The 25,906-nt window shown below is 47.2% G+C and overlaps 2 protein-coding genes across 2 annotated transcripts in view; both read right to left on the reverse strand.

Annotated features, from left to right (window-relative positions):
• The window catches only part of CLASP1 (cytoplasmic linker associated protein 1), a gene marked incomplete in the record, with an annotated part of 180,394 nt that extends 169,743 nt beyond the window's left edge, over nucleotides 1-10,651 (reverse strand). The window contains 2 exon segments of the mRNA XM_056534144.1: nucleotides 2,563-3,038; nucleotides 10,501-10,651. Coding sequence (XP_056390119.1) covers nucleotides 2,563-2,757 — 195 coding nt within the window.
• Nucleotides 10,652-17,891: 7,240 nt separating this feature from the next.
• Nucleotides 17,892-25,803, reverse strand: NIFK (nucleolar protein interacting with the FHA domain of MKI67). The gene is made up of 6 exons (XM_056534148.1): nucleotides 25,654-25,803; nucleotides 25,080-25,208; nucleotides 23,740-23,848; nucleotides 23,439-23,650; nucleotides 18,600-18,659; nucleotides 17,892-18,519 (listed from the first exon to the last, which is right to left on the reverse strand). Exons 1-6 carry the CDS (start codon nucleotides 25,801-25,803, stop codon nucleotides 18,325-18,327), a joined length of 855 nt encoding a protein of 284 aa, XP_056390123.1. The 3' UTR covers nucleotides 17,892-18,324.
• Nucleotides 25,804-25,906: the final 103 nt, after the last annotated feature.

The following is a 25,906-nucleotide window of genomic DNA, read 5'->3' on the forward strand; positions in this document are numbered from 1 at the left end:
TTCAGGAAAGTTATAATACTATGTAATTCACTTTTGTTACCTTTGTGCGCCGCTTCATAACATTTTCATGTACAGGACCCAGCAGTGATGTAGTGCAAGTCTTTAATGACCATTGTCTCTGACTTTTCCCAGCATTCTATGTGGCCAGAGACGTTATGTCATCAGTCACATGGTCTCCAGGGAAGCATGGCTTTGCTACAGTGGGTGGGAGCATAGCACTAAGTCAGTACATCTCTTCCACCCTACTATACACCCACCCACTGCAGACCATGTGACTGATGACATTGTCTCTGGTCATATGGAATGATGAGAAAAGTCAAGACAACAGTAAAATAAAGAATTGAACTACAGCGCTTCTGGGTGTGGGTCCCGGGGGGGACAGAGCAGCACACAGAAATAATAGAAATGTATTACACTGCATTACAACTTGGCCTCATAGGCTGAAGAAAAAATAAATAATGGAAGATCCCTTTAAAACCTACAGCTTCTCCACATCCTCTGGGAATGTTAGTACTGATGAGGGCAGCCCCTTTCATACCCTCCTGAGCTGTTATTAAGGGATATTCTCACTATAAAAGGCTATGCTATCACTTTAAGATTGGTGAGGGGTCCGACCTCTGGGACCACCACTAGTTGTGAGAATGAAGGGACTGGTATAAAGGGGCATTTTTTGCAGCTTACAAATGAGTGTTGTCTCTGACCTTTCCCAGATTGCTGTGTGGCCCGAGACAATACATCACAAGTCAGGTGCTGAAAGGGAGCATCGCTGCTTTGTTTGTTGCGTGTGAGACCAGCCCCCTGGCATTACCAGCGCACATGTGAGTGCATTCATCATCATGCAGATACACAGCTTGTGTGCCAGGTGATTTCGGGCAAGTCATGTGATCAAAGGGAGCATGGCTGTGCTGCAATCGGTGGGGCAACCGATGTGTGGGAGAGAAATAAGTCACCTCCCACCTTGAAACAAAGGATTCTGGGGAATGTAGTCTGAGGGAGGACAAAGAAACCGGAAGTAGCCAGTTCCCAAAAACAAGCCAGCAGTGTGATGGGGGACACAGGACATGACCATTTACCACCAACACAAGCACAGATCCTTGATAAGCATTTCCTTACTGTAGAACAATTACTAAAGTCACCTTATGTTGGATAACTCCTTTAATGCTCCAGACCCTTCTGAGTTTTTTCTTGCATAGCCTACCCAGTGACCCGGCTGTCCGGGAAACTGCGGCCATTTCCATTCATTCCAATAGAGGAGATGAGCTGCAGATTCCTGCACAGTGGGTGGAGGGAAACAATGAAGACATTGCATGACACCAGCGCTGCTGTCACTTCATTCTCAAAATCACTGCAGATCCCAGAGGTCAGATCTTTACAGATTAAAAAGGTGACAGCACTTCCTAGTTTAAAAAAGTACTCCGGAGGAAAAAAAAAATGTATTTTTTTTTTTTTTTTTTATGAACTGGTGCGAGAAAGTTTAACAAATTTGTAAGTTACTTTCATTAAAAAAAATCTTAATCCTTCCAGTACTTATTAGCTGCTGAATACCACAGGGGAAATTATTTTCTTTTTGGAACACAGAGCTCTCTGCTGACATCTCAGTCCATGTTATGAACTGTCCAGAGTAGTAGAAAATCCCCATAGAAAACATATGTTGCTCTGGACAGTTCCTAAAATGGACAGAGATGTCAGCAGAGAGATCTGTGTTCCAAAAAGAAAAGAATTTCCTATGTAGTATTCAGCAGCTAATAAGTACTGGAAGGAATAAGATTTCATTTACAAATCTGTAACTTTCTGGCACCAGTTGTTTAATAAAAAAAAAAAAAAAAAGTTTTCCACCGGAGTACCCCTTTAAAGCGTACCCATCAGATTACTCAGTACCTAATCCTGACCATGTACATCTCATTTTTATGTATCTAGCACCTTTATTTATTTTTTTATTACACTTTTAATTTGTCTCCCTAGTCTGAATGCCTCTCAAATGGAGGGGGCGTGGCCTCACTGTGCAGGTCTCCGCCCCCTCCCTCAGTATACTGTCTGCACACATCTTCCCTGGCATTAGCAAAACTACAACTCCCAGCTTGTCCTCACTGACAGTAGCGGGACACAAGATGACAGTGGGAGGATTTTTCCTCCAGCTCTGAGCCCTGCACTCTCAGCTGTCAATCAAGGAAGTGTGTCCATGACATAGGTGATGACTCATGGACTCAGCAGGACTAGTATGTGTCCAAGCAGGCAGGGGGGCAGTTGTTTGACTGGCTTTTTCAGTATGAAATACTGAAAATTTTCTAATGAAAGCAATTACAAAACCTATTGGTTATACATGCTTTACAACATATCAAAAGTTTTTTGTATCTGACAGTGCCCATTTAAGAATATCCCTTTAATGGAGGTGATTATACTCAGAGCAGCTCTCATTTTTTTTGTATACCGCAGCAGCACTTTTAGGATCACTCTATATCAGATATGTTATGTGCAATGTGTTACAATAAAGTCACAGACACGTCCCCCTGTATAGACAAGGCTTCCGCAGCGAGCGGCATTCTAGGCGACATCTCTTCATACCTTATAATTACTGGAGTTCACCCAGGACGTAGCGACTCCATCAACCATCCTGTCCAGCAGAGTCTGGTCCTGTTCAAGGTCCGCAGATTTCTGCCTATCTGAAAAGTAATCTATCAGGTCTGGTCCCACTTGGAGCCTTTTATTCACATCCTTCTGTTGTATCTGGGCCACCCAATAATCCGGTCCTTGCTCCATGGCTAGGGGGCGCTGGAGCACACACTAGGGGGAGAGGCGAACTGGCGGGCAGCAAGTTACAGTTCCGGCAGGGATTAGATCCTCGTGGTCGTCTCTTCTGTGAACAAAACTGGAGAGGGCTTGGCCGTGAAAGATGCAATCCTGGGAATGAGAGCAATTCACCATGTGTCTGGCGAGCAGCTGGTGTGATATTAGAAGTCTAATCTGAACACGCGGCAATCAGGGGAGAGGCACCGAGACGTGAAGCCACTGGTCCAGAGGTACATAGTTCTGCGGAAATCCTGAGGAGAGAGAAAGTCACAGTTAAATATAGAAACTTTACTTTGTTTTCTTATAGTTATTAATAACCCAGCTTTATACGGTCACTGTGTGGTATATAAATAACCCGCCACACACGGCTCTATGAGAAGGTAAAGCTACAGTGTGACCATGGCCGGATGGCGGAAACAGGGATAATTTTATTTTCAAATAATTTTATTGATATATCAGTCAGCCTCCAATTTCTCACATAACCAGTGTGGCTCCAGCAGTTGCAAAACTACAACTCCCAGCATGCTAGGAGTTGTAGTTTTGCAACTGCTGGAGGCACACAGTTTGGGAAACTACCATAGTAAAATACTGTAGGAATTTAAGGCGTTTTTTGTCTTTATTATTTATCTTCACCAACACAGAAGGCTCAGATAACCCCCATATTAAAAAGTGAAAAGATTCAGAAATCTTTGCTGGGTAATAAACTTGTTATTAGGAAGAAGATTTCTTAGGTTATAATTACACATTACACAATGCACAGGCTCTGTCTATGCAGGCGCCCTGAATTCCTGCACCGTGACTATACAGGCCTATGTGCAAAACCACGTACGGGAAGAAAACCACAAAAATGAACTTCACCAAAACAACACTGCCGAGGCGCTCCCCCCCGCCCCGGCCGTCCCCAGACGAGGAGCTCCCCCCCTCCGCCCGGCCGTCCCCAGACGAGGCGCTCCCCCCCCCCCCGCCCCGGCCGTCCCCAGACGAGGCGCTCCCCCCCCCCCCCGCCCCGGCCGTCCCCAGACGAGGCGCTCCCCCCCCCCCCCGCCCCGGCCGTCCCCAGACGAGGAGCTCCCCCCCCGCCCGGCCGTCCCCAGACGAGGCGCTCCCCCCCCGCCCCGGCCGTCCCCAGACGAGGAGCTCCCCCGCCCGGCCGTCCCCAGACGAGGCGCTCCCCACCCCGCCCCGGCCGTCCCCAGACGAGGCGCTCCCCACCCCGCCCCGGCCGTCCCCAGACGAGGCGCTCCCCACCCCGCCCCGGCCGTCCCCAGACGAGGCGCTCCCCACCCCGCCCCGGCCGTCCCCAGACGAGGCGCTCCCCACCCCGCCCCGGCCGTCCCCAGACGAGGCGCTCCCCACCCCGCCCCGGCCGTCCCCACCCCGCCCCGGCCGTCCCCACCCCGCCCCGGCCGTCCCCAGACGAGGCGCTCCCCACCCCGCCCCGGCCGTCCCCAGACGAGGCGCTCCCCACCCCGCCCCGGCCGTCCCCAGACGAGGCGCTCCACACCCCGCCCCGGCCGTCCCCAGACGAGGCGCTCCACACCCCGCCCCGGCCGTCCCCAGACGAGGCGCTGCCCCCGGCCGTCCCCAGACGAGGCGCTGCCCCCGGCCGTCCCCAGACTAGGCACCCCCCACCCCACCCCCCCGTCCCCAGACGAGGCGCTCCCCCCCCCCCGGCCGTCCCCAGACGAGGCGCTCCCCCCCCCGGCCGTCCCCAGACGAGGCGCTCCCCCCCCCCCGCCACGGCCGTCCCCAGACGAGGCGCTCCCCACCCCCGCCACGGCCGTCCCCAGACGAGGCGCTCCCCCCCCCCCCACCGGCCGTCCCCAGACGAGGCACTCCCCCCCCCCCCCCCGGCCGTCCCCAGATGAGGCGCTGCCCCCCTGCCGTCCCCAGGCGCTCCCTTCGGCCATCCCCAGACTAGGCGCTCCCCACGGCCGTCCCCAGATGAGGTGCTCGCCCCGGCCTACCCCGACAAGCCGCTCTCCGGGCGGTTCCCTCCAATATGACGCCCTGCCGGCCATTCTCACAGACAAGGTGCTCTCCTGGCCGTACCCCAGATTAGGCACTCTCCCGGCTGTAGTAATAAAGCTGGTGACCAGGAAGGAATTTTGCTATTAGCACTATTAGTTGCTACAGTTAAACACCCCTCAAAAACACAGACAGGCGCTGCACACAGGGTGGCTATAGATAATAAAGCCACGTACAGGTACTGCCAAGCAGCGTGTGCGCTCCGGGTAATGACAGGATCCCGGCCGTTGTCCTCGGCTTTTGTTGCTGTTTCTTCTAGTACCTGCTCCTCCTATACAGGAAGCCGTTCTACCCGTCTAATGGGAGATTATTGCTGCAAACACACAAGCAAATACCTCAGCGTCTCAGATAAAGACTCAGACAATGGGCTGTATCCTGAGAGACAGCAGAGCGACATGTCACTGAGCGGCCGCCCGGATCACAGCCACGGCGCGGGGAGAAGCCCACCAGAGGCTCCAGACACAGCCCCCGAGGCAGATCTCTACGAAACTCTGTGAAGTCATCCATCGCTCGCATGGGAGGATCCCAACTACTGAATTTGGTTATAAAGAACAAAGACGCTGAAAATTCCACTCAATGGGGAGCAGAGCGCGGCGGAGACAGACGAACCCCGTATCAGAGGCGCCCCCCGCAAGATACCTGACGTCTATATCGCCTTATTACAGAGGATACTAAATTATAGGACTATTACTCCCAGCCAGGAATTCATGCTGTAATTCAGGATACGGATATTCAATTCAGACCTCCTACCCGGCCGCAATCATAGAGCAGTGTGCCTCCAGCTGTTGCAAAACTACAACTCCCAGCATGCCCGGACAGCCAACGGCTGTCCGGGCATGCTGGAAGTTATAGTTTTGCAAAAGCTGGAGTAACACTTGTTGGGAAAAACTGCATTAGACCATTAGTACCACCCAGCTGAAGGTTGTCTGGGAATGCTGGGAGTTGTAGTTTTTCAACAGCTTGGAGAGCACTGCATGACAAACACCCCAGTGAAGGGGGTCGGAAAGGGTTAAACATGACAGATTGGAGTAAGGGCCCATGCACACTACAGAATTAGTTCCAAGCGGAATCTACTTGACCTCAATGGGATTCTGCGGCTCAGTAAACACTATGGAACTTCCAACGCAGATCTGGATTCTGTCATAAAAGCGAACATGTTTATTATCACAAAAACCCCATTGTTAATCGGACTATGAATTGCAGGGGTTAAAAGGGTTATCCAGGGATAGTAAAACAGCACCATTTATGTCCTAAGGATGTGTGTGGTATTGCAACTAAGTTCCATAAAGGTGAAGGAAGCAAAGTTGTAATACCCCACACAAGCTGAGGACAGGGGTGGCGCTGTTTTTCTCTGTCCCTGAATAAATAAGTAATTACTTCGGCGCACAATTAACCCCGATTCCAGGTAGTGCAGAACTCACAGAATTTCCATAGTGAATGGGGCCTAAGAGGGCTGTGTTCATACAGGAACCAAGGCCTCACAATCACAGCAAAAAGCTCAAACCTGTGATACATTCTAATAAGTTTTCTTTGTACAGCACCATGGAATATGTCGGTGTTACATAAAGAGCAAGAATAGATGAAATGAATTCTCCTGCCTCCGGCTGCACCAGGAGTGTCGCGGACACATAATTATAATCTCAACTCTCCAGGTGTCGCTCTCTCTCCAAGCAGACGACCTTTGTGTAAGAAGAGGTTAAGTGTCGTCTTAAAACGGAGCCTGAGGACCGATTGATAGGGCCAACCCCGACAAATAATGTCCCTGTTGGAGCCAACATTGGCCACACTAATATAACTTTGATGTGTTTTTATTATGGACTCAAATATAATGGAATAACAATGGAATGCAGTGGAATTTCATGGATGGAATGGGTGTATGGTGTTGGCAGTCCAATGTTGACTTCCAATAGTCCCAAACCAGAAACTCTGTATTACATGTGAGGGTCGGTTCAGGTCAGACTGCAGAGAAAAATCACTGAAGAAACTTATCCTGAACTATCCAGATATATCCTGATAATATGACGTCAGACTGAGGGAAGGAGCAGCTCATAACTCCCACTGTTCACTGAGGATTAGCGCTAAGGCCGGTTTGCACAGGTTGAAGTTCCTGTATGGGTCACCACATTTGCCCGCGCAGCCGGCCAGCCGCCATCGGGGCTCCCCCACACCTGGCCAGCCGCCGTCGGGGCTCCCTCGCAGGCTGTAATCTATGTCTTTTACACTCTAGAATGGCTTATCCTCTTATGGGTCCAAAAGGACAAACAAGACATCTTTACGGGCTGTAAGATTCTCCTTTTGAAAACAGAGCAGAAACATAATTTCTTTATGTTCTCACTGCAGACAGAGAGCCCCTTTAGGTCTACAGAGAAAACCAGTACAGGCATTATACGCTGCTCAAAAAAATAAAAGGAACACTAAGATAACACATCGTAGATCTGAATGAACTAATCGTATGAAATCCTTTCGTCTTTACATAGTTGAATGCGCTGACAACAAAATCACACAAAAATTATCAATGGAAATGAAATGTATGAACCCCTGGAGGTCTGGATATGGAGTCACACTCAAAACCACAGTGGAAAACCCCACTACAGGCTGATCCAACTTTATGTAATGTCCTTAATACAAGTCCCAATGAGGCTCAGTAGTGTGTGGCCTCCACGTGCCCGTATGACCTCCCTACAACGCCTGGGCATGCTCCTGATGAGGTGGAGGATGGTCTCCAGAGGGATATCCTCCCAGACCTGGACTAAAGCATCCGCCAACTCCTGGACAGTCTGTGGTGGATGGAGCGAGACGTCCCAGATGTGCTCAATCGGATACAGGGGAACGGGCGGCCAGTCCATAGCATCAATGCCTTCCTCTTGTAGGAAGCTAATGGCAGTCAGGCTACCTCTGGCAAGTACATGGAGGGCTGTTCGGCCCCCCAAAGAAATGCCAACCCACACCATTACTGACCCAATGCCAAAACGGTCATGCTGGAGAATGTTGCAGGCAGCAGAACGTTCTCCACAGCGTCTCCAGACTATCACATCTGTAACATGTGCTCAGTGTGAAGAAGAGCACAGGGCACCAATGGAGAATTTGCCAATCTTGGTGTTCTCTGGCAAATGCCAAACGTCCTGCATGGTGTATGGCTGTAAGCACAACCCCCACTTGTGGACATCGGGCCCTCATACCACCCTCATGGAGTCTGTTTCTGACCGTTTGAGTGGACACATGCACATTTGTGGCCTGCTGGAGGTCATTTTGCAGGGCTCTGGCAGTTCTCCTCCCGCTCCTCCTTGCACAAAGGCGGAGGTAGCGGTCCTGCTGCTGGGTTGTTGCCCTCCTACGGCCTTCTCCACATCTCCTGATGTACTGGTCTGTCTCCTGGTAGCGCCTCCATGCTCTGGACACTACGCTGACAGACACAGCAAACCTTCTTGCCACAGCTCGCATTGATGTGCCATCCTGGATGAGCTGCAATACCTGAGCCACTTGTGTGGGTTGTAGACTCCGTCTCATGCTACCACTAGAGTGAAAGCACCGCCAGCATTCAAAAGTGACCAAAACATCAGCCAGGAAGCATAGGAACTGAGAAATGGTCTGAGGTCACCACCTGCCGAACTACTCCATTATTGGGGAGTCTTGCTAATTGCCTATAATTTCCACCTGTTGTCTGTTCCATGTGAAATTGATTGTCAATCAGTGTTCTTCCTGAGTGGACAGTGGGATCTCACACAAGTGTCAGTGACTTGGAGTTACATTGTGTTAAGTGTTCCCTTTATATTTTTGGGTAGTGTACTTATAATGACCGCTGTCAGGTATAGCTGGAGCGGATTAGATTATACTCCAGGGTAATCCATGACCCATAAGAGGGAGGAGACATCACATATAGCAGGCGGCTTCTCTGCAGCTTCTGTTCTCTGGTTTCAGGAGATTGCGGATCTCTTCAGAACATGACATCATCCGGCTGATCAATAAGAGTCTTGGCAGACGCCGGCAGAACGGTCTTCACTGTATAGAGGATGAACCTTCCCGGCTCTGCTCTACACCCAGACGCACTGATTTCCCTTCATCATTCTCATGAGGCCTAAGCCCAGGGCGAGCCGCATCCTGCACCAAACTCTGCGTAAACCCTGACCAAACACTGGAGGATGAGCGAACAAACAGGACACGTGCGGGACAATGACAACAAGGCACCTGTAATGTCACCGCGTCCTGCAAACAAACCCCAGAGAAAAAGGCTCCTGTAATCCCCAATGATGGGCAGCGCTTTTATCTCTAATGCTGCCTTAATAGGAAACATCACAGAGAGGCGGTAATAACGCAGCGCCATAAACACAGACGCTCCGCCATTACCTGGGAACACCCGACAGGTGGGGTGACACATTACATGGACTGCACCGGAAAGAGTCCACGAAACGCATCCTATCACTGTACGAGCGAGATATGGGGAGGATATATACGGTATAATATAACCCTGAGCAATATATACAGGACCGCACATACAACAGGATATATATACGGTACAATATAACCCTGAGTGATATATAGGACCACACATACAACAGGATATATATACGGTATAATATAACCCTGAGTGATATATAGGACCACACATACAACAGGATATATATACGGTATAATATAACCCTGAGCGATATATAGGACCGCACATACAACAGGAGGATATATATGGTATAATATAATCCTGAGTGATATATAGGACCGCACATACAACAGGAGGATATATACAGTATAATATAACCCTGAGTGATATATACAGGACCGCACATACAACAGGAGGATATATACGGTATAATATAACCCTGAGTGATATATACAGGACCGCACATACAACCGCAGGATATATACGGTATAATATAACCCTGAGTGATATATAGGACCGCACATACAACAGGATATGTATACAGTATAATATAACCCTGAGCGATATATAGGACCGCACATACAACAGGAGGATATATACGGTATAATATAACCCTGAGTGATATATAGGATCACACATACAACAGGAGGATATATATGGTATAATATAACCCTGAGTGATATATAGGACCATACATACAACCGGAGGATATATATACGGTATAATATAACCCCGAGCGATATATAGGACCGCACATAAAACAGGATATATATACGGTATAATATAACCGTGAGTGATATATAGGACCATACATACAACCGGAGGATATATATACACAATATAATATAAACCTGAGCTATATACAGGACCACATACAACAGGAGGATATATATATATATAGTATAATATCAGAGTTATACAAGACCGCACATACAAGAGGATGAATACAGGAGAATATAACCCTGAGCGATATATAGGACCATATATATAACTAGAGGAGAGATATATATATATAGTATAATACATCCCCCAGCGATATACAGAATCACATACAGCAGCATCATATACTTATTTATGGGGGGGGTGACCGCTGTATAAACACATATATATATATTGGGAGTCTTGTGTCTATATACGGGGTCACGGCTCAGTATAGTGACATATATGGATCACGTGACCTCACCCCTGTCAGTGTCCCTCTCTGGCTGCCTGCGGTTCAGTTGCGCTGACGCACGGTGTGTACAGGCCCCGGGTGGAGCAGGCAGGCTCCAGGCCCCGGCGCCCCGCAGCCTCCTCCGGTCTTTCTTTACCTGACTCGGGGTGACGGGGAGGCCGCTCCTCTCTCTACAGCAGCCGCAGGTCCCGCCGCTCCTGGCCCCGCCGCATCGCTCCACTCTCTCCCCGCTCCTATGCGTCCGTCCACTCCGCCCCGGCTGCTGAAAGGAACCGTCAATGCGCAAGCGCAGCCTCCCGCACCATAGAGAAAACAAGAACCAGAGCGGCGATTACCGGGGCAACCAGCGCCATCTTGTGCAGGTCACTGGAACCTGCGCCTGCCATCTTTATTTTGGGCAATTGCTTCTTTTTCTGTCTGTCTCCACTAGTCATTATCAATATGTGGTGACTTGGGGTGAGGGGTGAACAGGGGTGTTGCAGGGTAGTGTTGCTGGGTATAGGATTAACCCTTAATTGTCGTGACGACAGGGTGAGGGTTTCCTCAATGTCTATATATATATATATATGTCCTACCGCCACCCGTCCCAGGAACGATAGGGAGGAATAAAGGATTGACCACAGCCGGAATTGTATTAAACTTGAAACAATTTTACTGTAGATTTTATGCAGGATCCAATTAACAAATGTCTTTACAAGAGGACTGGAATTTAGGCTCCTCACAGGTTGGCTGGGACCTTGTAGGGAATAAGCTTTGAATCCTTGCTTTACGCTGTTCCACTGAATTTAGGGTTATGTTTTAGGTCCAGTAGGATTTTAGGATGGAGTTGGATAAATTCACAGTTCAGTATGCAGCTGAAATTGGTCGGCTTCAGGCCTAGTTTGCTTGTAGAATTGTACAGAGCTCCGCTCGCTGTAATATCCCGGAGGAAAGAGAGCGATCATTGGCTACAGCGCCCTTATATCTGAAGGGGCAGGTCCAAAGCTTATTGGTTCCCCAAACCTGTCAGTCCTAGTACAAAGGATTGTGGATATAACACGTGACCTAGTCAGATGACCCAAAGGTCCTTAACCTCCAATACAACACAAATATCATTGATCACGTGACCTAAGGTCCTGTACATTACATGCGCTACATTATACTATATTAAATATATACAATTTTAAGAACACAAGAAGGCGACTAGGGACTATCCCACCAGGAAAGCCCTATCAGCATGAGGAACTCATACTATGGGGACTTAAAACCAAAGGTACGGGACCGAGTCCAGAACCGGGACACCACAAATAGACAGAGGTAAGTCTCCAGGGGGCAGCACTGAGGAGGCACAGGGCACTGCTGCTGATGCCAGACATCTCATGTGTTGTCCCCTAAAGCCTGGGGCAGACTAATAAAGAACGGTCTGTGTCACCCATAGTGACCGATCACAGTGCAGCGATTAAGTACGGTCATTGTGTTATATAAAGGATAAAATATAATAAATTAAAAAAAAAACTCTGCAGAAATAGCAGCGGACAATCGGTAGCCAATTCTCATTACGCAGTTTTTGGCAGTATAGTTATCTGTGTCCAATAGGTGATGTTCACACTCCCATAAGAGGCTCCATTAGGTGATGTTCACGCTCCCATAAGAGGCTCCATTAGGTGATGTTCACGCTCCCATAAGAGGCTCCATTAGGTGATGTTCACGCTCCCATAAGAGGCTCCATTAGGTGATGTTCACGCTCCCATAAGAGGCTCCATTAGGCAGTGACACGACTGTTAGAGGTTCCGTTCGGAGGTGTTCACATGACCACCAGAGGCTCTATTAGGTGGTGTTCACACGGCCATCGAAGCTCTGTTTGGTGGTGTTCACACAACTTTAAGAGGCTCCGTTAGGTGGTGTTCACACTCCTATCAGAGGCTCTATCAAGTGGTGCTCGCGCTCCAATTGGAAGCTCCAATGGAAGCTGTCGGTAACAAAACCTAATGTAGATAATACTATTATATGTATATTTGTAATATACATTGATTAAAAAATGTGTATATTTTTGGATGAAAAAAATGCTGTCACTGCAGTTATTGCCTATGTGTCTCTATGAGGAGTCTAAATACAGGAATCGAGGGAAAGACAAGCAGGGCTCTGTGCAGGATCTTGGCTTGTCATTCATCCTGATGTGTGAGCCGGAAACATGTCACAGAGCGCTTGTCCTTAGTGTACAGAGCCCTGCTTGTCCTCAGTGTACAGAGCCCTGCTTGTCCTCGGTGTACAGAGCCCTGCTTGTCCTCAGTGTACAGAGCCCTGCTTGTACTCAGTGTACAGAGCCCTGCTTGTCCTCAGTGTACAGAGCCCTGCTTGTCCTCACTGTACAGAGCCCCGCTTGTCCTCAGTGTACAGAGCCCTGCTTGTCCTCAGTGTACAGAGCCCTGCTTGTCCTCAGTGTACAGAGCCCTGCTTGTCCTCACTGTACAGAGCCCCGATTGTCCTCAGTGTACAATGTTAACAGACAGGTACACTTTAAGGCAGTGTTTGTACGACCATCGGAGGCTCTGTAAGATGGTGTTCCCGTTTCCATAACAGTAGGTCTTTTAGGTTTGACAGGAATAATAGCACAGCATGTAACTCTATGAAGTGACAGACACCATGACACCACCCCACATAAGTCAATGGCGTCCACTGGGCACCTTCCATCTTTTGACAAGTCCAGCACTGTCATCATAGTTACCATTGTAATTGAAAACATAATGGTGGTGTGAACAGAGCCTTATATAAAACCCTACATAACAATCCTGGACTGCTAACACTTTGAGGACATCACTGGCTTTATGTGATAGCCACACAGTCCGCTCCATGACGTGTCCTGCACACACAGAGTTTATTTTAATATTTGCACGGGACGTCACAGTGAATTGTCCACCAGGCCACATCCACATAGGCAACACAGAAAAGGTAACCAAAATGGCAGCAATGAAGGTCTCCATACATTTTAGAAAAGGGTAATCTGCACCTGCCGACTGTCTACGGCTGTGGACTCTAAACTGTGGACCTCCAGCTGTTGCAAAACTACAACTCCCAGTATGCCCGGACTGCCAACGGCCACATTCTGCAACAGCTGGAGGTCCACAGTTTGGAGACAACTGGCCTGTATGGTGCCCACTTTTTTTCTTGCTCCCTTTTACTTGCTTAAAGTGTACCTCCAATGCTTTTATGACAACCGTGCAGCAGTGTCTCGAAAATGCCCTTCTCCCCCATTATATATATATAACTATGCGATAGGGGACGAATTGTCAGGCTTGGTCTACATTGCACAAAACCTAGCATGATGTGATTTTACATAACTGGTTCTCACGCTGGAGTAAAATAACACCATCGCCTATCGCACAGTTAGATAAGGAGTTGAAGCAGTGAGAACGCCGCCCTGTTCTGGCATTTAGGCGACAAATTTAAAATTACTGTCATTTTGAAAAATTGGCCACAGTGCTGCACAATAGTCATTTATCAAAAAAACTGACAACAACTGACTGTAGTCGCAAATTAAAGGGGTACTCCACTGGAAAATTTTTTATTTTTTTTATTTTTATTAACTGGTGCCAGAAAGTTAAACAGATTTGTAAATCACTTCTATTAAAGAAATCTTAATCCTTCCAGTACTTTTCAGCTGCTGTAATGATCCACAGGAAGTTCTTTTCTTTTTTAATTTCCTTTCTGCCTGACCACAGTGCTCTCTGCTGACACCTCTGTCCATTTTAGGAACTGTCCAGAGTAGGAGCAAATCCCCATAGAAAACCTATCCTGCTCTGGACAGTTCCTAAAATGGACAATCTCCTAGTTTTGGTTTACTGTGTAAAATGAAGTTAAACATATTGGGGGGAATTTATCAAGGTTTTTTTTTCAAATTTCAAAGTCTTTTTTCAGTAGATTTTTTTTTGCCAGCAAAATGCAGCCGTAACAAATTTACTATATGCGACTTTTCTAAAAGTCTCAAATTTCAAGCACAAATGGCTTTCAAAAGTCACCAACCAAAGTAAGTCCGGACCAAAGTTATCAAAGGTTGTGCACCAAAATTATAACTTTCTCATATACAGAGATCCCTCAACATACAATAGTTTCAGCATACAATGGTCTTTTCTGGACCATTGTAAGTTGAAACCAGACTCAACATACAATGCTACGGACAGTCCAGATCTGTGAAACGTGTCAATGGCCGGAAGATCTGACAAATCAGAATGGACATTCACTGGTAAAACCCCTGTATTACTGAAGTGCATGCACTGACTGATGTCTGGTAGCGCCCCCTAAAGTACAGGGAGGTATTACATGTTCTGTACTCTTTACCTGTATTACTGAAGTGTATGCACTGACTGGTGTCTGGTAGCGCCCCCTACAGTACAGGGAGGTATTACATGTTATGTACTCTTTACCTGTATTACTGAAGTGTATGCACTGACTGGTGTCTGGTTGTGCCCCCTACAGTACAGGGAGGTATAACCTGTTCTGTACTCTTTACCTGTATTACTGAAGTGTATGCACTGACTGGTGTCTGGTTGTGCCCCCTACAGTACAGGGAGGTATAACCTGTTCTGTACTCTTTACCTGTACCAGGGTTAGTTGCTCTTTGGACACCAGGTGAGGGCGGCTCCATGTTACTTTTTTAGGACATTGCGTGTTCTGTACAGGACTCCGAAGAAGCTCCTGTCCACTACATAGACCAGTGTTTCCCAAGCAGGGTGCCCCCAGCTGTTGCAAAACTACAACTCCCAGCATGCCCGGACAGCCTTTGGCTGTCCGGGCATGCTGGGAGTTGTAGTTTTGCAACAGCTGGAGGCTCCATGCTTGGTAAACACTGACATAGACAGTGATTTACAGCTCCCAGCAGATCTTTCTTACTTTTATATATAAGGATTTGCTTTATCTATATTAGTTATCTACTTATTTTTCTTTAATCCTCACTTTTTCCTATTTTTGGATGACATTTTGATGCCTTTAGAACCAATTACCAGGTTTCCATAGAGTTCTGGTCTCAACATACAATGGTTTCAACATAGAATGGTCGTCCTGGAACCAATTAATATTGTAACTTGAGGGATCACTGTATAGGTGTAGTTTTTAAAATGCTCTTATTCTGTAAATACGGTATATATTTTAGTTATACCATCTTTAACTGCTCCCATGTCACCCCCAACCCATTTCTGGTGCCATTTTAACCACATCTACACAGTGAGGGAGATTTATCCCGTGTAGATGAAGAGTGGTGCAGTTGCCCATAACAACCAATCAGATTACTGTTGGCTGCAGCCAAAGGCTGTCTGGGCATGCTGGGAGCTGTAGTTTTGCAATGACATGCCATACATGAAAACTGCTCATACACGGGTGCGATGGGTTAATAGAATCTATGCTGTAGAAGACCACTGCATAAAGGCATGTGATGAGAGAGAAGCCCTGATTTACCTTTCAGGGATAGAGTGGATCCTCTGGAGAAGGCAGACAGGCTTTTGGCCATCCGTGCATTCTGGGAGTTGAAGTTTTGCAACATCTGGCGGGCCACAGTTTGAGACCACTGTAGGACACCCTTGTTCTAGACTACAAGAAATATTTACTGCACTACCCCTTTAGCAAAACTTTGGGCCAATCTTTATCCATTGCCAGAAATGACTAACACCCGATTCCCTTATCGCAGGAAGAGATAATGCAGCAGCCGCGCTCCTCGTCCAGCACATCGGCTTTGTCTCATAAGAACAAGTGCTGACATCTGTTCCAATCTGCATTATGTGCTGAGAGCAATGAAAATGGCCGAGCAGAAGACGGCGGCCTGTGACCACCAGAGAAATGTGCTGCATCACCGCTGCCAGACACACCGGACAGAGGCGGAACCGATCTTCCCATAGAGCGATTACAGATCGAGTGTATCTGACTACAGGAGCAGAGAAGCATCCATCCTAGTGATCACGTTGTGTTCCGTCCCGTTAAGAACTTTTTTTTTTTTTTTCTATTTCTTGAGCAGAACAGTCCCTGAAATGGGTCGGAACACAATGGACACCTGACAGACCCCATTCACTTAAAGGGGTACTCCACCCCTAGACAGCTTATCCCCCTATCCAAAGGATAGGGGATAAGATGTCAGATCACCCCGGTCCCGCTGCTGGGGACCCCGGGGATCGCTGCTGCAGCACCCCGCTATCATTACTGCGTAGAGCGAAATCGCTCTGCACGTAATGACGGGCAATACAGGGGCCGGAGCATCGTTATGTCACGGCTCCGCCCCTCGTGATGTCTCGGCCCGCCCCCGACAATACAAGTCTATGGGAAGGGGGCATGGCGGTCGTCACGCCCCCTTCCCATAGACTTGCATTAGGGGGACGGGCTGTGATGTCATGAGGGGCAGAGCCATGACGTCACGCTGCTCTGGCCCCCGTATCGCCCATCATTACGTGCAGAGCGATCTCGCTCTACGCAGTAATGATAGCGGGGTGCTGCAGCAGCTGATCCCCGGGGTGCCCAGCAGCGGGACCGCAGCGATCTGACATCTTATCCCCTATCCTTTGGATAGGGGATAAGATGCCAGGGGCGGAGTACCCCTTTAAATAGGATCCAGAAGTTTAGTGGAAAACAAATATAAAAAATATATATATATTTATTTTATTTCAGCTAACAGGAGTCTACTAGGAATAAGTAGGAGGAGCAAGTAATAGAAGAGGGGTCTCTACTGCTCCAGGTGCATTTGTTACCATTATTGGATAATTGGAATGAAGGAAAAACAAAAAACCTGTAATAAGAATAATGCTATATAATATATATTTATTTATTGATCCCCAACCAGATGAATCCAGGTGTTGCAAAACTACACAGGATGTCCGGGCATGCTGGGAGTTGCAGTTCTGTATCAGCTGGAGGCACACTGGTTGGGGAACACTGCTCTATATCAAGGGTGTCCAACCTGCGTCTCTCCAGCTGTTGCAAAACTACAACTCCCAGCATGCCCAGAGATGTCGTTTTGCAACAGCTGGATCCACCCTGGTTGGGTAACAATGATCTATACAATGGATCCAATGACCACAGATTGGATCTTACACTTCTCTGTATTTGCTGCAGGGTTTCTCACTCAAGTGTCATTATTCCATAGAATGTGACTCACAACCTATCCTACCTGATTCTATACACAGTCATCGGCTTCCTGCTGTGAGGGCCCTAAATAAATCTGCAGCAGGATCCGAGTGCTGTGACCACTATATGACAACAGGAGACCTCCAGCCTGGTAGCCTGCAGTCGTGTATAGGTGACAGCGCACAAAATGCAGATCATTTCTACTCTTAATATGTTCCGTGGAGTTTCTTACAATGACAATACTCAAAGTGAATTGAAGGTGTCACAAACACAGATCAAATTACTAAGGAGATGATGGAATACAGTAAATAGAATAAAACAGATCAGATCACTAAGGAGAGGACGGAATAATGTAAATATAATAAAATAGAGTCAGAGACATCAAGGGCCATAACTGACAAAGACTGAGAGGAAGAAGCTACAGAAAGAAAAACGAGGACCTCCACGTACCGAAAATGACAACCAGTTTATTACAATCAGTGACAGCAAAATCCACAGCAGTTTTTCCCCAATGAGTAAGCATCCAGCTGTAGCAAAACTACAACTCCCAGCATGCCCATTCAAAGGCTGGGCATGCTAGGAGTTGTAGTATTGCAACAGCTGGAGGCACTCTGGTTGGGAAACACTGGAATAAAGCCTCAGGATTCAGTCTGATGATCAACAGGGTGATGCCAGGGAACAGCCAGGTGATGGCAAGTCAGGAGGGCAAGGTCCGACAGCAGAAAGTGGAGCAGTATTAAGTCCGTGTTGTGCTCCACCATTTGTGCCAAATGACAGCAACATATCCAGACTGAAGCTGTAGGGTGGCGCCCCCTGTGTACATGGAGCAATCAGGAGAAGCATCCGCCCCTGTGTATGGGGTCTTTCCACTCCAGTCCCTTTAATCTGTCTGTAATTTCAGTTTCCTGATCTTCTGACTCTTTTCTGTCTTGCTGATCTTTTTTTGCTTCTTTTTGGAGCTGGTTTTGGCTTCTGGTAACTTCAGGACAATCTCATCATCGCTGTCGTCCGCCGCCTCAAGTCGAGCAGATTTCCTCCTCTGCAGCACAGACGGGGTGCACACCGGGGTGACGTCCTATAAAGAAACCAGACATTAATACAGATCCCTGACTTCATCAGCCGGATGTCCACAGCGCAGAATCTGCGTCCACTCACCTGACTGTTCACGGAAAGGTTGGGATCGGTCTCTGTCTGCGCCGCTTTCTTCATTGCAGCCTATGGGGCACGAGAGAAAAATAAAAACCTTATAAACCAGAGGTAAAACTATGAGCAGCGCATCGCCACATGCATCATGTATAATAGATAACACCCAGGGCCACATCATGTCTGCATCATGTAAGGCTCCCTTCACACTATGAGTATTCATCCGTTATTATACATCAGTTTTCTGTGTAATAACGGCTGAAATAACGGGTGCTAACGGCTGAATAATGTCCGTCAAGTTAATGGGCATATTCATCCATTAAGACCCGTATAACATCCCTCATGTATGGCCGTTTTAACACCTGCCTACAGACTCCCACAGCCGGGACAACTACTACTCCCATCATAGAACAGACTCTGTTCCATGATGGGGGTTGTAGTACAGAGGCTGAGGGATTGACACTTCTGAGACCCGATGCGATTAGAAGTTATTAAACAGGGGAGCGGGTGGCATGCTGCGCTCCCCTGTGATGTACGGTGTATTTACATCATTTTTAAATTGCCCGCCAGGAGCCCTGAATGTCCGGGACTGAGGAGCCATTCAGAGCTCCCAGCGGGGTTTTCAAATAGAAATGCTGCAGTAGGGAAAGATATATAGCGCATTTATATTTGTTCCCCCGCAGCGCATTTATATACATTCCCCCTGCAGCGCTATGAATGAAAAGTATTCTACAGCAGCGCATCTGGCCAGCGCGATGCGCTGTTGTAGAATATTTTTCATTCATAGCGCTGCAAAGGCATGTGATTATAGAAGCGCTGTGGGGGCCAGACATATGGATATGTCTGACCCATGCAGTAGATCTATATACAGATGCCACTGCAGCACTATGAATGACAAGTATTCTTATAGGGGGCTGCGAGTCTTGAGAGAGTATATACCTTCATTATTGATAATATACAGGTGTCCTTTTCTGGGGGGGGGGGGGGGGGAGCCCCTGGGATTTGGGGGTCCCTCTCCGTGGCTAAGGGTGGCCAATGTGTAGTTTTGGGCCCCCTTTTTAAGTGGTTTTAATTGTGTGTTTTTTGATATCCAATAAAATATAATATTATTGCAATATATTAGGTGTGCACCTCCTTGTTCTTGCCATGCTTTTTTTCTTGATTTATTTTCATATGTCGTTTTTAAGGCTTTGGTAGCACCCATGCGTATATATTTTTAGGTTGAGCCTGCTATCTTTTTTAAGTATTCTTTACGCAGCCAGCCAGATGCACTGCTGTAGAATACTTTTCATTCATAGCGCTGCGGGGGGAACTTATATAAATGCAGTGCAGGGGGGCATATATAAATGCGCTGTGGGGGGCAAGATATATAGAAGCACTGTGGGGGCCAGATATACCCCCCTCCCCCCCCAGCAATTCTATATATCTTTCCCCACCGCAGCACTTCTATTTGAAAACCCTGCTGGGAGCCCTGAATGGCTCCTCAGTACCGGCCATTCAGGGCTCTTGGCAGGGAATTTTTAATGTTTAATAACTTCTAATCGCATCGGGTCTCAGAAGTGAGACCCGGTGCGATTAATACCTCAGCCCCTCTACTACAACCCTCATCATAGAACAGTCTGTTCCATGATGGGGGTAGTAGTACAAACACTAATGTAGCCTCCCCAACCACCGTCAAACTCCCGCAGCCAGGGAACAACTACTCCCATCATGGAAAGAAGCCTGTTCCATGATGGGAGTAGTAGTCCCTCAGCACTGCAGGAGTCGGCTGATGTCACCTCTTCTGAGCTCAGAAGTAATAACGGATATTATAAACCAGGATTATAAACCAAAAGGATGACATAAAGGCTCATCCATTTGCCATAGACTTCAATGTCTCTTGTGACGGAAGAAAAATTAGTGCATGTGCTGTTTTTTTATTCCGTTACAACTAATGTTCGTTATTCATGACCGGCTATAACGGGTCATAACAAATAATCAAAAAATCCCATAGACTTGAATGGGATTTTGTAACGAATGTTTATAGCGGATCTTTTAACGGATGAATTTTATAGTGTGAAAGTGGCCAATAGTAGATCACACACAAAGGGCCACAACATGTCTGCATCATGTATGATCGATAACACAATCAATATTCTAGTCCCCAAACTGATACATTGCCGGCATGGCCGTAAATGTTGGCACCCCTAAAATTTTTCTAGAAAATGAAGTATTTCTCACAGGAAAGGATTGCAGTAACACAGGTTTTGCTATACACATGTTTATTCCCTTTGTGTGTATTGGAACTAAACCAAAAAAGGAGGAAAAAAGCAAATTGGACATAATGTCACCAAACTCCAAAAATGGTCTGGACAAAATTATTGGCCCCTTAACTTAATATTTGGTTGCACACCCTTTGGAAAAAAATAAGTGAAATCAGTGGCTCCCTATTACCATCAATAAGCTTCTTACACCTCTCAGCCGGAATGTTGGACCACTCTTCCTATAACAATCAATAAGCTTCTTACACCTCTCAGCCGGAATGTTGGACCACTCTTCCTATAACAATCAATAAGCTTCTTACACCTCTCAGCCGGAATGTTGGACCACTCTTCCTATAACAATCAATAAGCTTCTTACACCTCTCAGCCGCAATGTTGGACCACTCTTCCTATAACCATCAATAAGCTTCTTACACCTCTCAGTCGGAATGTTGGACCACTCTTCCTTTACAAACTGCTCCAGGTCTCTTATTGGGCGGCGCCTTTTCCCAACAGTAATTATAAGATCTCTCCACAGGTGATCAATGGGATTTAGATCTGGACTCATTGCTGACACTTCAGAACTCTCCAGCGCTTTGTTGTCATCCATTTCTGGGGCTTTTTGACGTATGTTTGGGGTCATTGTCCTGCTGGAAGACCCAAGATCTCGGACACAAACCCAGCTTTCTGACACTGGGCTGTACAGTGCGACCCAAAATCCATTGGTAATCCTCAGATTTCATGATGTCTTGTACACATTCAAGGCCCCCAGTGCCAGAGGCAGCAAAACAACCCAAAACATCACTGACCTCCCCCATATGTCACTGTAGGTACTGTGTTCTTTTCTTTGTAGGCCTCATTCCGTTTTCGGTAAACAGTAGAATGATGTGCTTTACCAAAAAGATCTATCTTGGTCTCATCTGTCCACAAGACATTTTCCCAGAAGGATTTTGGTTACACAAGTTCATTTTGGTAAAATTTAATTTTGCTTTTTTATGTCTGTGTGTCAGCAGTGGGGTCCTCCTGGGTCTCCTCCATAGTGGGGTCCTCCTGGGTCTCCTCCATAGTGGGGTCCTCCTGGGTCTCCTCCATAGTGGGGTCCTCCTGGGTCTCCTCCATAGTGGGGTCCTCCTGGGTCTCCTCCATAGTGGGGTCCTCCTGGGTCTCCTCCATAGTGGGGTCTTCCTGGGTCAACTCCATAGCATTTCATTTAAATGTCGACAGATAATTCAAGCTGTCCTGCAGGCTCAGGGAGCATCAGTGTCAGCGCAAACTATCTTTGGAACTTGTTTGGGGCTGCTTATCCACCATCCGGACTATCCTACGCTGACACCTTTCATCAGTTTCTCCCTTCCGTCCACGCCCAGGGAGATTATCTACAGTGCCATGGGTTGTAAACTTCTTGATAATGTTGCGCACTGTGGACAGAGACAAATCTAGATCTCTGGAGATGGACTTGTAACCTTGAGATTGTTGATATTTTTCCACAATTTTGGTTCTCAAGTCCTCAGACAGTTCTCTTCTCCTCTTTCTGTTGTCCATGCTTAGTGTGGCACACACCGACATACAATGCAAAGACTAAGTGAACTTCTCTCCTTTCTATCTGCTTTCAGGTGTGATTTTTATATTGCTCAAACCTAGAGATGAGCGAATTTACAGTAAATTCGATTAGTCACGAACTTCTCGGCTCGGCAGTTGATGACTTATCCTGCATAAATTAGTTCAGCTTTCCGGTGGGCTGGAAAAGGTGGATACAGTCCTAGGAGACTCTTTCCCAGGATTGTATCCATCTTTTCCAGCCCACGGGAGCACCTGAAAGCTAATTTATGCAGGAAAAGTCATCAACTGCCGAGCCGAGAAGTTTGTGACGAATCAAATTTACTGTAAATTCGCTCATCTCTACTCAAACCCATTACTTGCCCCAGGTGAGTATAAAGGAGCATCACATGCTTGAAACAATTTTATTTTTCCACAATTTTGAAAGGTGCCAATAATTGTGTCCAGACCATTTTTGGAGTTTGGAGACATTATGTCCAATTTGCTTTTTTCCTCCTTTTTTGGTTTAGTTCCAATACACACAAAGGGAATAAACATGTGTATAGCAAAACCTGTGTTACTGCAATCCTTTCCTGTGAGGAATACTTCATTTTCTAGAAAAGTTTCAGGGGTGCCAACATTTTCGGCCATGACTGTACATTGTAGCAAAACACAGGAAACTCAAGGACAGAAGAGAGACAAGTGCTGCGGCTCCGTTCAGAGGATTATGTACACCAGTGGTCTCCAAAGTGTGAAGCTCAGCTGCTGCAAAACTACAACTCCCAGCATGCCCGGACAGCCATCGGCTGTCCGGGCATGCTGTGAGTTGTAGTTTTGCAACACCTTGAGGACCACAGTTTGGAGACCATTGGTGGGAACTGAAAACAATATTAATACCTCTACTCGCTGACAACAAGCAAAGGTATTAAAAATGGTGAATTATGGAAACAAACAAGCAGTGGACACTGGCCCTTTAAGAGCAAGATATTGTGCTATAAGAAGTCTGCGCAGACATGGAGAAGAATTGCCGGCGACCTATATAGGTATCATGCGCAGGCGCGGCGGGGACACTCACAAATCCTGGGAAGTCGTAGTCGATCCCTTTCTCCGCCAGACGCTTCCTCAGCTTCCGCTCCTTCCCCAGGAGTCTCCCCGTCATCACCTTCTGCTGCTCGGGGTCGCGCTGCTTGTTGTACCGACTCACCGCCGGGAGGGACGGCTTCTTAAATACGTTGTTACAGCCCTTAAACAGCTTGGGGTGAACCTTCTCCGGGGGCAACAACTCACCTGGAGAGAAAGAGAGGGGGCAGAATAGTTACCCCCCAACCCATAATATGAGACCATCACAGAGGAGACCAGACGCCTCCGGTACTTACACTTCAGCAGCCGCTCACAGAACAGATAGTTATTCATCGTGTCCGCTACGATCCGAGCAACTTCATCACATTCAAACTCCACAAAGGCGTAACCTTTACTGCCCCCTGTCTGCAAGAAAACACGAGATTACAGATACAAGAATATAGGACTCAGGATCAGCAATGTAATGTATGTACACAGTGACCACACCAGCAGAATAGTGAGTGCAGCTCTGAAGTATAATACAGGATATAACACAGGATCAGTACAGGATAAGTAATGTAATGTATGTACACAGTGACCTCACCAGCAGAATAGTGAGTACAGCTCTGGGGTATAATACAGGATATAACTCAGGATCAGTACAGGATAAGTAATGTAATGTATGTACACAGTGACCTCACCAGCAGAATAGTGAGTACAGCTCTGGGGTATAATACAGGATATAACTCAGGATCAGTACAGGATAAGTAATGTAATGTATGTACACAGTGACCTCACCAGCAGAATAGTGAGTACAGCTCTGGGGTATAATACAGGATATAACTCAGGATCAGTACAGGATAAGTAATGTAATGTATGTACACAGTGACCTCACCAGCAGAATAGTGAGTACAGCTCTGGAGTATAATACAGGATATGATCAGTACAGGATAAGTAATGTAATGTATGTACACAGTGACCTCACCAGCAGAATAGTGAGTACAGCTCTGGAGTATAATACAGGATATAACTCAGGATCAGTACAGGATAAGTAATGTAATGTATGTACACAGTGACCTCACCAGCAGAATAGTGAGTACAGCTCTGGAGTATAATACAGGATATAACTCAGGATCAGTACAGGATAAGTAATGTAATGTATGTACACAGTGACCCCCTCAGCAGAATAGTGAGTACAGCTCTGGAATATAATACAGGATATAACTCAGGATCAGTACAGGATAAGTAATGTAATGTATGTACACAGTGACCTCACCAGCAGAATAGTGAGTACAGCTCTGGAGTATAATACAGGATATAACTCAGGATCAGTACAGGATAAGTAATGTAATGTATGTACACAGTGACCTCACCAGCAGAATAGTAAGTGCAGCTCTGGAGTAGAATACAGGATATAACTCAGTATCTATAAGGGTAGAATCACCCGATGCTGTTACCTTGTGGTCGGACTTATGTAATGAATTTTCGCCTGTATTATTTATTCAGTAGTTCGGGTATAAATTATTATGTTGTTTATTGACTATGTCCGACCAAATTTCGTTGCCGCCTGTGATGATCTCTGGTGTAGCCCTTCTCTCTATCACGTGGTGAGGTGCACTACAGGTCACAGCCGGCATCGTGTCAGTCTCTATTTTACCTTCTTGCTCCTGGACAGTCGTAATCTGGAGACGGTTCCAAACTGGCTGAAATATTCCTTGAGTTGCGGTTCAGCGAGCAGGCGCGGGATGTGTCCGAGATAGAGGACGCCCGGGGTGAGGGTCTCCACCTGAGGGGGATAAAAAGATCAGGAGGGGGTCGACCGGAGAAGCAATGGCGCAAGCGACGACAGATTGGATTTTTAACCTTTATCTCGTTCTAGATGCATCGAATGTGGAAAAAATGGCGGACGAAGCAGCAACAAGTGACAAGCAAACCACATGCTCTACAGGAGTGGAAGCCTCAAGCAGTTGCTAAACTACAACTCCCAGCATGCCCGGACAGCCAAAGGCTGTCCGGGCATGCTGGGAGTTGTAGTTTTGCCACAGCTGAAGGCACCCTGGTAGGGAAATTTATATATATATACATATATATATATATATATACACACACACACACACACACACACACACACACACACACACACACACACACACACACACAGCCCTGTACACATATGGGGTCTCCCAGTCACGTGTCCCCCGCACCCTACACCCTCCAGGGGGCGGAGCTACCTTCGGTTTCTTGCGGATCTTCTGCACTTTCCTCTTGAACTCCTCCTGTAGTTTGGGGTCCAGGGAGAGCAGGGGACCCCCCGATTTCAGCGACTCCTCAGACTCCGCCATGTTCACCCGACTGTCGCCCAGCTGTAACACGTGGATCATAAGCGGAAGCAGCGCCACCCGGCGGCCGGAGGACCACAGCGAACACTAACTGCGACAAACAGCGACACCTATCCGCAACGCCGCTGAACCGCAACAGTATCTC

This window comes from Hyla sarda, chromosome 8 (assembly GCF_029499605.1).
Source record: "Hyla sarda isolate aHylSar1 chromosome 8, aHylSar1.hap1, whole genome shotgun sequence".
NCBI lineage: Eukaryota > Metazoa > Chordata > Amphibia > Anura > Hylidae > Hyla > Hyla sarda.

What these genes read in the sequence shown, in the direction of transcription:
- NIFK (XM_056534148.1), bottom strand. Translation starts at nt 25,803, where the DNA reads ATGATCCACGTGTTACAGCTGGGCGACAGTCGGGTGAACATGGCGGAG. An exon ending in ACTACGACTTCCCAGGATTT is followed by an intron (nt 18,660 to 23,438) that starts GTGAGTGTCCCC and finishes CGTGCCCCATAG; the next exon opens with GCTGCAATGAAGAAAGCGGC. An exon ending in ACCTTTCCGTGAACAGTCAG is followed by an intron (nt 18,520 to 18,599) that starts GTGAGTGGACGC and finishes GTTTCTTTATAG; the next exon opens with GACGTCACCCCGGTGTGCAC.